The sequence below is a fragment of the Pristiophorus japonicus genome, chromosome 22 (genome assembly GCF_044704955.1).
Source record: "Pristiophorus japonicus isolate sPriJap1 chromosome 22, sPriJap1.hap1, whole genome shotgun sequence".
Lineage (NCBI taxonomy): Eukaryota > Metazoa > Chordata > Chondrichthyes > Pristiophoridae > Pristiophorus > Pristiophorus japonicus.
Window position 1 is genome coordinate 11,179,152 of NC_091998.1, and position 14,174 is coordinate 11,193,325.

At 45.8% G+C, this 14,174-nt stretch overlaps 1 protein-coding gene across 6 annotated transcripts in view; it reads right to left on the minus strand.

Moving 5' to 3' along the window:
• Positions 1-221: 221 nt before the first annotated feature.
• camk2g2 (calcium/calmodulin-dependent protein kinase (CaM kinase) II gamma 2) overlaps positions 222-14,174 on the minus strand; it is a 369,535-nt gene continuing 355,582 nt past the window's right edge. For all 6 annotated transcript variants that reach the window (XM_070865617.1, XM_070865616.1, XM_070865618.1 and 3 more), the window contains 3 exons: positions 8,833-8,927; positions 6,696-6,941; positions 222-2,529 (listed from right to left, as the gene is read on the minus strand). In XM_070865617.1, coding sequence (XP_070721718.1) covers positions 6,709-6,941; positions 8,833-8,927 — 328 coding nt within the window. In that variant the 3' untranslated portion in view covers positions 222-2,529; positions 6,696-6,708. The remainder of the gene's footprint in view (positions 2,530-6,695; positions 6,942-8,832; positions 8,928-14,174) is intronic.

Consider the following 14,174-nt stretch of genomic DNA (forward strand, 5'->3'; position numbering starts at 1 on the left):
TTAAATTCCATTTGCCACTGTTCAGTCCACCTGACCGATTCGATGGGGAGTGGAGGACGAGAATTTGTTTACAGGCTGATTTAAGCACTAGATGCTTTGAAACAACCCCACACTACTGTGATATGCAAACACGACGGAGAGGCTGCCGAACTGTCGACACCAGTCGGTTGCTGGGAGTGAAATGCTGTGGGTCCAAAGAGTGAGACAGATAACGAACCCAGTTAAGTACACAGCAGTGTGTTTATTTTAAAAGTGCGAGACACACAGAAACAGGTTACATTTAGGTAACTAAAAGTATTGAGTCTCAAAATGAGTGAAACTTGGGCGAGATTCAGGTACGTCCACAGGGCCACTGAATATCTTGGCTGGCTCGAAATGGGCAAACTTTGGGGCGATTTGCCTTTCTGCTCAAACTGCAGTTCTGATGGTACATGGGCTGGAGCAGGTGAATGCTTCGGGGAGGTGCCCATGACTTTTTTTTGCGCCCTTAAGGATCTCCCACAGGCCTGGCTTCTGAACACACGGCTGTTTGTACCTCAGCAATCACTGAAATTTCAGATGAAGGCATGAGGCTAAAGCGAGCGTAGGCCTGGGGGTTCTTAAATATAACCGCGAATAGCTCCAACCAGGACAACCCCAAACAACACCTGAGTTGGCCTGTCCAATCAAGAGGCGAGAACCACATTGACAAGTGGCTAATTTGAAGTCGTGATTTGCAAAGGGAACTTCTCCCAGATACAGGGAGCGATGACTGGTTCTGCCAGGGTATTTATTTTAGGAGAAACTTAGTTTCAGTTTCACGTATTTTGGACTCGATTTGTTTTAGTGAAGTAACTGAAAACACTGAATACCGCGTGAACTCGTAAAGGTTGAAGAATGTTCCTTACTAATTGACAACTTTGTTTTTTTTGCCAAACAAATTCAAGCAGACTTTAAGGTAAACATCCATCGACTGCAGCGATTAAAACAAGATGCACCAATTGATTTTCTTTTTATTAAATACTTTTTTTTAAGATCAAGTCCTATAGTAACAAAGCTATGAAGATCTACCAACATTCATAACAAACAAACACTGGGTATTTTATTTTTATATCATGCAAAATCCTGCATCAGTTGCCTTATTTTAAACTATAAGATATTAGCTCCATAAGATACAGTAACAATGCCATGAATTTAACTTTGCCATTTTTTTTTTTAAAACAGGAATTTATCATTTCAAGCTTCGGCTTAAATTATGTGGTACATACTGTCCAGACTGTGCAAGATTGTTAAAGTTGCAGAACTAGGTACATCATTATTTTTGTCAAGTAAACACGTACGGTGAAAATATTGACCAGAACAACACATGCATAACCTCTGTAAAACTGCATATATATTTTTTAAATGTGTGACCATTTTTCCGAAGGTGACTAGACTTCCCTCCCAGCCAGCGCAGTGCTGTCTATAGATGTAAACACTGCGTGTCTTGTGTTTGATCTTGCACTCCCAATAAGATAATGTTAACCGGGCTATACATCTACACCATACCTCAACGACACAGGGCAGAGTATAACCAGCAGACAGGTCAAATGGTCGTGATCAGTAACTAGATTACAACATACTGCAAACCTTTGTATGCAAATGACTCAGCATTATTTATTTTCTTTAAAAACCAGAGATAAGTTTACTGTACTTTAGGCCACGACAAAAAAACTTCAATATTATACATTCATATTAATTTTGCTGCGGAGAAGAAATGTGAAACAGATGAGAAAGAAATACTTTTTTTTTTCGCATGTGTGTGTCCCATTTCAATAAACGAGATCACGCTTCACTTTGCAATAAGATTGATAGGAGAGAGAGAAAAAAAATTGCAATCGCCTAGAAGTATTATTTTTTTTTTGTGTGTTTTTTTGACAAGTTTCACGGAACAGCGATGCCATAAGTCTTGGCCTTCAAATTTCAACACATGTTCGCTCGTCAACCTCCAAGAGGTGTTCTCAGTTTAGCAATTAACCGTTGCCTGTCACTGACAGAAGGGGCTGCAGTTTGAATCGTATCTATCCCCCCCGGCACCGTCAACTGAACCCACTGTAATGTTATTACTCTCGTACTGATCAGAGTGAAAGTAAGCTTGATTTAATCTGGACAAAAATGGCATACTTGTGCGTTTTTAAATCTCTGAGCACTACACCGACTGTTAATTATTATTTTTTTTTGTTTTTTTTCCCCTCTTTTAAAGGTTTTTCTTTTTAAATTATGGATGTCCGCACTTTGGCAAGTAACCGGTTCAGAAGCGATTTCGCTTGAATCACCGCTGCCAAACAAGTGAGTTTATCAGGTACATAGACAGCAGCCATTTTTATCTGTACACCTCCCATACAGCAGAAACAAACACGATGGAGCCATGAAAACAACGAATAGGCAGCCACCACAGCATTATACACATGCAGATTGACGCATGGTGCTGCTGGTCGTCAAGAGTTCACCATGACAGTGATCGGCTTCAATCCACTGCTTAGACGAGAAGTCTACTCCAGCATCCCCAAGCTGAAACGGGAAAAATACAAATGCGTTCACTGTGTACTTAAGAGCAGAGAAGATTGTTCTCCTCAGAAAGACAAACTTGCATTTATATAGCGCCTTTCACAACTACCGGACATCCCAAAGCGCTTTATGGCCAATGAAGTACCTTTGGAGTGTAGTCGCTGTTGTTATGTGGGAAACGCTGCAGCCAATTTGCGCACAGCAAGCTCCCGCAAATAGCTTGTTCTGATGATTGTTCAAACAGTTCTGATGAAGGGTCATCAACCTGAAACACGTTGACTCTGTTTTTTCTCTCTACAGATGCTGCCTGACCCGCTGAGATTTCCAGCATTTTCTCTCACAAACAGCAATGTGATAATGACCAGATAATCTGCTTTTTTTGTGATGTTGATTCAGGGATAAATATTGGCCAGGACACCGGGGATAACTCCCTTTGTTCTTCTTCGAAATAGTAGTATGGGATCTTTTATGTCCACTTGAGAGAGAGGGGGCGCGGATAGGGTCTCGGTTTAACCTCCCATCCGAAAGATGGCACCTCCCAACAGTGCAGCGCTCCTTCAGCACCGCCGAGATTTTTTTTGTGCTCAAGTCCCAGGAGTGGGACTTGAACCCACAACCTTCTGACTCAGAGGTGAGTGTTCTACCCACTGAAGCACGGCTGAAACGGTGAGCAGAGAAGATGGAGAGGAGATTTGATCGAGGTATTGAAAATTATGAGGGGTCTGGACAGAGTAGATAGAGAGAAGCTGTTCCCATTTGCGGAAGGGTTGAGAACCAGAGGGCACAGATTTAAGGGGATTGGCAAAAGAACCAAAGGCGATGTAAGAAAAAAAATATTTTGACGCAGCGAGTGGTTAGGATCCGGTATGCACTGCCTGAAAGGGTGGTGGAGGCAGACTCAATCATGGCTTTCAAAAGGGAGTTGGACAAGTACCTGAAAAGAAAAAAAAAATTGCAGGGCTGTGGTGAAAGGGCGGTGGAGTGCGACTAGCTGAAGCGCTCTTGCAGAGAGCCAGCAAGGGCTCGATGGGCCGAATGGCCTCCTTCTGTGCTGTAACCGTTCTATGATTCTATTTTATTTCCCGACACCACCAGGAACATAGTATAGAGGTTATGTACAGTGGTTATGTGGTGCAATAAATCTTGGCCCTGAAACTGTACAAGGATTCTCCAGAGCTCCTGACACAACACCAGCGGGAGATCAGATAAGGGGTGACCTCATAGAGGTCTTCAAAATGATGAAAGGTTTTGATAAAGTGGATACAGAGAGAGTGTTTCCACTTGTGGGGAAGAGCAGAACTAGAGGCCATTAATATAAGATAGTCGCTAAGAAATCCAATAGGGAATTCAGAAGAAACCTCTTTACCCAGAGAATGGTGAGAATGTGGAACTTGCTGCCACAGGGAGTGGTTGAGGTGAATAGTATCGATGCATTTAAGGGGAGGCTGGATAAACATATGAGGGAGAAGGGAATAGAGGGTTATGCTGATAGATTTAGATGAGGAAAGACGGGAGGAGGCTCGAGTGGAGCATAAACGCTGGCATGAATAGGCTGAATGGCCTGTTTCTGTGTTATATATCCGATGTTACTGGACTAGTAATCCAGAGTCCGGGACTAATGATCCGGGGACATGAGTTCAAATCCCACCACGGCAGCTGGGGAATTTAAATTCAGTTAATTAAATAAATCTGGAATAAAAAGCTAGTATCAGTAATGGTGACCATGTAACTACCAGATTGTCGGAAAAACCCATCTGGTTCATTAATGTCCTTTAGGGAAGGAAATCTGTTGCCCTTATCCCAGTCTGGCCTGTATGTGACTCCAGACCCACAGCAATGTGGATGACTCTTAACTGCCCTCTGGGCAGTCCTCTGGATTGCTACCCCAACCTTTAAAGCCAAAATACAAGCATCCAAATTATTATTTCTATATAAAAAAGAAATTAGTGCAGATTGGTTAATGCTGTTTTCATGTGTGGAAAATTCTCTATCTAACGAGATTCACAAACACAAAATCACTACGGATATTCCAATCAGACCAACATAGCTGATCCGTCCATAAAGTCTTTACAGTTCCCCTCCTATCACAATATCCAACCGTTTGTGTTAAAATACACCTTATTGAGGTGTATAAAATCATGAGGGGCCCAGATAGAGTGGATAGGAAGGACCTATTTCCCATAGCAGAGGGAACAACAACCAGGGGGCATAGATTTAAAGTAATTGGTAGAAGGTTTAGAGGGGTTTTGAGGGGGAATTCTTTCACCCAGAGGGTGGTGGGGATCTGGAACTCAGTGCCTGAAAGGGTGGTAGAGGCAGAAACCCTCACCACATTTAAAAAGTACCTGGATGTGCACCTAAAGTGGTGTAACCTGCAGGGATACGGACCCAGAGCTGGAAAGTGGGATTAGGCTGGATAGCTCTTTGTCGGCCGGCACAGACATGATGGGACGAAATGGCCTCCTTCCGTGCCGTAAATTTCTATGATTTTCTATGATACACTTCCACGATCTTACCCACGTGTCTAGTCCATCTCTTGACCACTCAGTGATGAACATTCAGATTTCTGTTCTTAAATTTACCGTTTAATAGTTTGAATCTATGCATCCTGAGGAACATAGGAGCAGGAGGGAGGCCATTTAGCCATTCATTGAGAACATGGCTGATCTGTGACCTAACTCCATATACCCGCCCATGCCCCATATCCCTTGTTCTACCAGCATGACTTAGTTTGAGATAGTGTTCGAGACTTTGTTTTCTCCGTATCGTTACATATTTCGATTAAGGCCCTCTCACTCGCCTCTTTGAGGATGGAAGTCCAGTTATTCCGGTCTTCCCTCACAAGTCCAGTCCTGAAATAGTAGGACACACTTTGTACACCCTGGGGGCTGGAGTTCAGCCTGTTGCTGCCTCTGTTTACGCCCCGGAGCGGTGGCAATGGAGGCGGTGAGCTCTTTGGGGCGGGCGGCCAGCATCCAGCGCCCCGCCGGGGTTTTCCGGGCCCGTTTTGGTGGGGCGCGGAGCATTACTGCCTGGAAGAGGCGAGCCGGTGTGCAACGCCCCCTGGTTGCGACAGCGGCTCGATTTTTGGCTCCCACCCGATCCGCAGTGCCCCCTTTCTGGGTCCGCCTGTGAAAGCGGGCGGTCTGACCTACAGCGGCTGCAGTGAGGTAAGTAACGTTGACCTCGGGTAAGTACGATTGTTTATTTTTTGTTGTTGAGATTTATGTTTTGGTGGAGTAAGGTATTTATTGGGAATGTTTTTGGTGGGTTTTTTTCCAGGTGTTTTTTTTCCCCCCCCAGGCCTCTATTTGAGCGCTCCCAGGCCGGCTGTTTAGCTCGGGATTTTCGCTTGCTCAGCCGACCTAGCGCCCCGAGAGTGGTGAGCAACACCCCCCTTAGCCCTCTGCCCCACACTCAGGGCCCAGCTGGTGGATTTTTCTGACTGAGGCGCAAACCGTTCCCGGGCACAAACTTCATCGCCCTGCCACTATTACCGCCCCGAAATGAGCAAAGCCAAAAATCCAGCCCATAGTTCTCTTTATAGCACATTCCTGGCTCAGGCTCAACGATCAAAGGGGGAGGCTCAACCAACGGCAACATAACATAAGAAATAGGAGCAGGCCATTCGGCCCCTCGCGCCTGCTCCGCCATTTAATAAGATCATGATCTGATCATGGGCTCAGCTCCACTTTTCTGCCCGCTCCCCATAACCCTCGACTTCCTTATCGCTCAAAAATCTGTCCATCTCCACCTTAAATATATTCAATGACCCAGCCTCCACAGCTCTCTGGGGCAGAGAATTCCAAAGAATCACGACCCTGAGAGAAGAAATTCCTCCTCATCTCCGCCTTAAATGGGCGACCCCTTATTCTGAAACTATGCCCCCCTAGTTCTAGATTCCCTCACGAGGGAAAACATCCTCCCTGCATCTACCCTGACAAGCCCCGTCAGACGTTTCAATAAGATCCCCTCTCATTTTTCTAAACTCCAAGGAGATTGTGCTGCATGGGTGGGTCACCTCAAGCCACTGTCCGGCCCCTCCAAACCCATCGTCAGTGGGCTCAGCGTCAATGGGATTCCGCGGGTTGTCGACCTACCTTCCCAGCCAAGGAAAGCGGGAGAAGCAAGCACCGTAAACGTGGGATAAAGCGGAGAGGCCATACTACCTGCAGATTGTGTTCACTGGAGCGGAGCAGCGGGAGCCCCCGAGCAGTGAAAGTGGATATTCTGCCACTTCCCCTCGCGACGATGCCAGACGCGGGTCTCCTCGGACTGCGTAGTCCGTGGCCTCCCCTGGCCGTCCAGGTACTGCGTTAGGCGGATGTAGGCGATACAGGCAGCATCCTCTCCAATCAGGTGGACATGAGGGTTGAGAATCGTGGTGTGGATTGGCTTACTGTTCTTTGACAACACTGAGGGGGGGTGGCGGGGGGAAGAAAAACAGAAACACAAATGCGGAAATGAAAAAAGCTGCACGCATTTCATCAGGTCACACCCACTCGAAAAATAACGATCGTGCCAAACCGCCGCGATCAAACTCATTTGCTACAGACATTGGGAGGCAAAAGTGCTGTAACATTGTGTGTCTGAAAACACAGAACTGCTGACAAAACAACTGCCCTATTTTGTTCCGTTTTTGGGTCTCTTCCTGCCCCTCGTCCAATGGCTGCAAGATCTGGTCCCCAGCCTCTGCCAATGGAACACTGCGAGCACAAGGTTGTCCAATAGAAACTGCCCACTAGCTACAGGTGCAGCTACAGTGACACTGTTTTAGCCACTCACACGGCACAAGGTGAACGTACCTCCCGTCAGCATATTCTCGTGACAAACATCTACCACCATTCAGTGAGCAAGGCAGTTATAACGTGCACACCGGTGAGTATGCTCACAGGTTTGTAGGGCTGTTGAGTTGTGAGTGGCTTAGCCAGTCACGTGATGGTCACAAGACTCAATAAAACCCCAGCCAGTTGGGTCTAGGGGATCCACGATGAAGCAGGTGGTTGAGAGCCTGGTGGATGAACTGGTAATGTGTAGTGTGATTGTTAAACCTTTGCTCATAAACCAACTCGTTCTTAATAGCAAGGTGTTGCTATGAATTCTTCAGCAAAGAACCCTTGAAGCAAATACATTACAGAAGTGAAGCACTCACAATGATCAAAAAACACTTGCACACACTCTGCCTTTCATCTCACCATTTAACCAACAAATGCACAAGTTGAAGTTCACATGCATTCAAGGTGCGATTATGAGCATTGGGATCATAGCACCCAACAATGGTGTCCATTAGTCAATTTTATTTAACAATCAGAAATGCAATTTGCCAAACTAGGATTCCCAATTTGCCACATGTGGCTAGTGGCTAACGTATTGGAGAAGACTGTCCTGGCATTGTCCCAGGAACAGACTGCGTGAATTTCTCGATGTGGAAACACTTAACCTCCATCCTCCAAACGTGCGACCTCTACCACCTAGAAGGACAAGGGCAGCAGGCGCATGGGAACACCACCACCTCCAAGTTCCTCTCCAAGTCAGGCAGCATCCTGACTTGGAAATATATCGGCTGTTCCTTCATCATCGCTGGGTCAAAATCCTGGAACTCCCTCCTAACAGCACCGTGTGAGCACCCTCGCCACACGGACTGCAGCGGTTCAAGAAGGCCTTCTCGAGGGCAATTAGGGATGGGCAATAAATGCCGGCCTTGTCAGCGACGCCCACATCCCGTGAATGAATTTTTACAAATCTAGTGTTCCTTCCCCCTCTCCTCCCCCGGCACTGTGGAGATTGGGATACTGGAGGGTTGCATACACAAGCACATGAGCTACTAATCTGTACAGCGTTCACCATTGTAAACTGCTACACCACCATCTCCCATTCAATTTTCCTATGTCAACGGTCACAATTTAGTTACTTTTTCGCCATCAGGTCGCTCTGTGGGTGGAGTTTCAGAAGTCTCTGTCCCAACTCTATGGTCATCTTGTGTGTGTATATAACAACTTGTGTATTTATATAGCGCCTTTAACTTAGTAAAACGTCCCAAGGCGCTTCACAGGAGTATTACGAGACAAAAAAAACCCACAACTTAACTTAAATTCATCAACTAACCATGGGCATAGGCCAAGGGCATTGTGCCAAAAGGAAACTTGATCTAATTTCGCATCCTTGCCCGACGATAGATTGATTATTCTGTGCACCACGAAGTCGACAATGTGCAATATTGGAATTGGAGAGATATTCCACTACAGGAGGGCTGATATGAGTTGGATGTTATATCTTTGCATTTCAGAAAACAAATAGCATACTTACAGTTCTCAAAATAAAATTTGTGGAAATCCATCCCCTCCACGAGGTTTCCGAGGGCTTCAGGCTCAAATGAGGTCAGGCCAGGGTCGCAGATTTTCCTGAAAGAAACACACCATCGCTTTATGTTCAGATTCCGAAAAATATTACAATGAGAGACACCAGCTTTCAGACGGGCTTTCGTACACACGAGTGACCAACATTTAAAACAAAAAGACTTGCATTTCTATAGCGCCTTTCACAACCTCAGGACGTCCCAAAGTGCTTTTACAGCCAATGAGGTACTTTTTGAAGTGTAGCCGCTGTTGTAATGTGGGAAACGCGGCAGCCAATTTTGTGCATAGCAAGCTCCCACACACAGCAATGTGATAATGACCCAGATCACCTGTTTTAGGTCTGCTGGTTGAGGGATAAATAATGGCCAGGGCAGCAGGGAGCAATGTTCCCTTTAAACTGCGCAGCCGCACAGCGGTCTGGAAGTCCCGTGCAGGCCACTCACTGGCTTTTATATGGAAGAAACTGCGCATGCGCAATTATCTAAATGGGCCGCGCAGCCAGTTAAAGAGGCCGTACCTGAAAAAAATTTCACGGGAACATTGCTAGGGAGAACTCCTATTACACTATGAAAGGAATTCAACAACAACAACCTGTATTTATATAGCGCCTGTAACGTAGCGAAACGCCCCAAGGCGCTTCACAGGAGTGATACGAGACAAAAAAAAAGTGACACTGAGCCATCCAAGGAGAAATTAGGGCAGGTGACCAAAAGCTTGGTCATAGAGGTAGGTTTTAAGGAGCGTCTTAAAGGAGGAGAGAGGGGTAGGGGTGGGGGAGGAGAGAGGTTTAGGCAGGGAGTTCCAGAGCTTGAGGCCTAGGCCTAGGAAGATGTGGTGCGAGTCAGGATGCAGACAGCCGAGTTTTGGATCACCTCTAGTTTACATAGGGTAGAATGCAGGAGGCCAGCCTGGAGTGCATTGGAATAGTCGAGTCTAGAGGTAACAGAGGCACGGATGAGGGCTTCAGCAGAGGATGAGTTGAGGCAGGGGTGGAGACGGACATGTTATGGAGGTGAAAATAAGCGGTCTTAGTTATACTGCGGATATGTGGTCGGAAGCTCATTCCGGGGACAAACATGACACCAAATGTGACATTCATTTTGACAACAGGCGTGCCTTGCAAATGTCAGCTTCAACAGTATCGATGGGTTCATAAACTGTAAGGGAACATTTTCCCTAATTGCGATGTATTTTATTACGGTTGGATTGATCTGGAGAAACATCAGAGACCATCAGTTGGAAGCATGGTCATTCATTGTCTCCAGGGGGCTCCCTTAGTTTTCACATCTGCAAAGACTGGTCCCCTGCTACCTTCTGTCTTCAGATCCCCATAGCCCCAGCAACAACTTGCATTAATATAGCGCCTTTAACATGGTAAAACGTCCCAAGGCGCTTCACAGGGGCGTTATAAAACAAAATTTGACATCAAGCCATATAAGATGATATTAGGCCAGAGGCAGGTTTTAAGGAACATCTTAAAGGAGGAAAGAGAGGTAGAGAGGCGGAGAGGTTTAGGGAGGGAGTTCCAGAGTTCAGGACCCAGGCAGCTGAAGGTCACGGCCACCAATGGTTGAGCGATTATAATCAGGGATGCTCAAGAGGGCAGAATTTGAGGAGCGCAGACATCTCATTGGGGTTCTGGGGCTGGAGGAGATTACAAAGATAGGGAGGGGGCGAGGCCATGGAGGGATCTGAAATCAAGGATGAGAATTTTTTTAATTGAGGCGTTGCTCAACCGGAAACCAATGTCGGTCAGCGAGCACAGGGGATGATGGGTGAGTGGGACTTGGTGCGAGTTAGGACACGGGGCAGCCGAGGTTTTGATCAGCTCTAGTTTGCTGGAGGCCAGCCAGGAGTGCATTGGACTAGTCAAGTCGAGAGAATAGTCAAGTTACTAAGGACCTCGTTGGCTCATTAAATCGGGGATGCTCAAGGGAACAGCAACAGGGTGAAGGGCGAGGAGTTTGACCACATTGCTTGTCCCACCCTCCGGAATACAGAGCATCATTGGTAATACATGTATCATTCATCCTTTGACATCGGGGAAGCGAGCCAGAATCTCATCTCATTTTCAGGAGATATGCGATAAATGGCCCTTGCGCGAGATTGATTTACGGGAGGGAAATGAGCAGAGATTGCTTCTCTCTATCTGCCGTCTCACTGCCCCACATTTGAACCCAGTGGCAAGATGTCTGTAGAATGGAGAGTTGGAGTGGATGATCTCCACTATCTGATACAACCTCAGGCGAGGTAAGGATATGCAGATTGAGGGTTGCTATGCAAAATCAATGAGGATTGAAATGATGAGAGATGTGGAAAACTGAAACATTGATTTGACTCACACCACTGAATTTCCCTATCACAGCCACACTATGTGGGGGAGGTACCGAATGGACATTGGGCAGGGCAGATTGACACTCTCGAGGCTGCCCACCATATTCTCTTGGCTGAAGGAGGTGCTTGGGGCGGGGCGGGGCGGGAGAGGACCCGAAAGGGTTGTTATAATGTATGCACCTGTGAGGATGCTCACAGGTTTGTAGAACTGATGACTGAAGATGGAGCACGCGGTGTCCACCGGTACTCTCGTGGGATTCCAGTGCAGTTTAACGATGGTATTTGCAGGCTCTTATCTCAGCCTGACTTGTTTGTGCTCTTTACTCTCTGAATATTTCTGTAGAGACAGACAGTGGGAAAAGAAAGACATTTTAACTTGGAGTGAAGCACCGTTAATAAGGGTTTATTAGCAATCAAACGCAGGAGTCAAGAAGAGAAACTGCCATGGCCATAAATCTCGGGGAGCAGATCCTGCACTCTGATCAGGAATTGGTGCTCCTGATCGGGTGCAGTTGCGTCCAAAGTTTGATTTGTTTAATGTGTTGGTTTTAGTGCCCCTTTAATAAGGGGGCATTTGATTTACAGTTGTTTTTACAGGTACAACAAAATAGTTGTAGAGCTGTTGACTGAAGATGGAGCACGCGGTGTCCACCGGTATGCTCGTGGCCTTCCACGAGAGGTGGGCACCGGAGCGTCTGGAGTGCACCATCGCCCCCGTCAACCAAATTTTAATTTGATTGGTTTAAGTTCACTGTAAAGTTTTTTGTGTTCGTTTGGCTGTTCTAGTGACCCTTCAATAAGGGGTTTAAGTTATATTTAAAATAGTTGTAGAGCTGTTGAGTTGGGAGCAGCTTAGCTGATTTCACGAGACTCAATAAAACCCCAGTCAGTTGGGTCTAGGTTACCCACGATGAGGTATGCAGTTGTGAGCCTGGTGGATGAACTGGTGATGTGTAGTGTGATTGTTACACCGTTGGCTAATAAACCAACTAGTCTTAATATGTTGCTATGAATTCTTAAGCAAAGAATCCTTGAAGCAAAGACATTACAGTGGATGACCAGTTGAATGCACATGTATTTAAAAGAGTTATGTGTGGTAGGAAAGGTTCAATTAGATCATCCATAAGATAAATCTGGATTATAATGGAACTAGGTAAATGGGCTGTGAAGCCCTGTCTCATTTCTTATTTTCGACTGTTTTTACAGCAAGCTGCTACTGATTTCTAAATTGTCATGGCAACTGCACCCGATCAGGAGCACCAATTCCTGATCAGAGTGCGGGATCTGCTCCCCGAGATTCATGGCCATGGCAGTTTCTCTTCTTGACTCCTGCGTTTGATTGCTAATAAACCCTTATTAACGGTGCTTCACTCCAAGTTAAAATGTTTTTCTTTTCCCACTGTCTGTCTCTACAGAAATATTCAGAGAGTAAAGAGCACAAACAAGTCAGGCTGAGATAAGAGCCTGCAAATGCCATCGTTAAACTGCACTGGAATCCCAGTTACTTTGTTTTAATGGACAACTGTGCCTACGAAAAGCTTATTAAACAGCATCAGAGGAAGAAAGAAAAAAGTAAGACTTACATTTATATAGCGCCTTTCACGACCACTGGACGTCTCAAAGCGCTTTACAGCCAATGAAGTAAATTTAGAGTGTAGTCACTGTTGTAATGTGGGAAACGCGGCAGCCAATTTGCGAACAGCAAGCTCCCACAAGTAGCAATGTGATAATGACCAGATAATCTGTTTTTAGTGATTTGATTGAGGGATGAATATTGGCCAGGATACCGGGGAGAACTCCCCTGCTCTTCTTTGAAATAGTGCCCGTAGGATATTTTACGTCCACCTGAGAGAGCAGACGGGGCCTCGGTTTAACGTCTCATCCGAAAGACGGCACCTCCGACAGTGCAGCATTCCCTCAGCACTGCACTGGGAGGGTCAGTCTAGAGTATGTGCTCAAGTCCCTGGAGTGGAATTTGAACCCACAACCTTCTGACTCAGAGGCGAGAGTACTGCCCACTGAGCCACAGCTGACACAATGCAGAGGTCTGAAGAGGGGCTATATAGTGTCAGTCATGTCAGTTTTGGATGAGACGTTAAACCGAGGCCCCATCTGCTCTCAGGTGGACATAAAAGATCCCACGGCACTATTTCAAAGAAGAGTAGGGGAGTTACCCCTGTGTCCTGGAGCCAATATTATCCCTCAACTAAATCAACATAACAAAAACAGATGATCTGGTCATTATCACATTGCTGTTTGTGGGAACTTGCTGTGTGCAATTTGGCTGCCGCATTCCCCACATTAGAACAGTGACTACACTTCAAAAAGTACTTCATTGGCTGTAAAGTGCTTTGGGACGTGTTGAGGTCATGGAAGGCACTATAGAAATGCAAGTCTTTTTCTTTACATTACAAGGATACTGCCACCTGCCGTTCCATATGAGCCTTTTACATAAGAACATAAGAAGTAGGAGCAGGAGTTGGCCATTTGGCCCCTTGAGCCTGCTCCGCCATTCAATAAGATCATGGCTGAACTGATCTTGGCCTCAACTCCACTTCCCTGCCCGCTCCCCATAACCCTTGGTTAGGATTAGTACTTTTTGACTATAAAAGAGTGGCTTCAAGCTGTGTTTATCAGACAGTCTTAGTCACTCCATTACCTTCAGGGAATTGGGATTTAGTGTATATGAATACATTTTCATTATTTCGTGTTCTAACTATTCTTTAAACAGGCACACTCATCTTCTTTTTCACTTTTCTTGATAGCTTTGCATTAATTTGACAGGCCACCCGACCTCCTCCTCTTCATTCGGTGGCGTAGTCCTCCCAATGTTTATTTAAATTAGGATTTAAATATTAATATTGGGTTTTGGATCCATGACATTTCCATGCTGCTCATGGAACTTGTGCTTTCGGTTCCATTAGTCATCTTCGAATACGAGCACTGTAATTATACTTC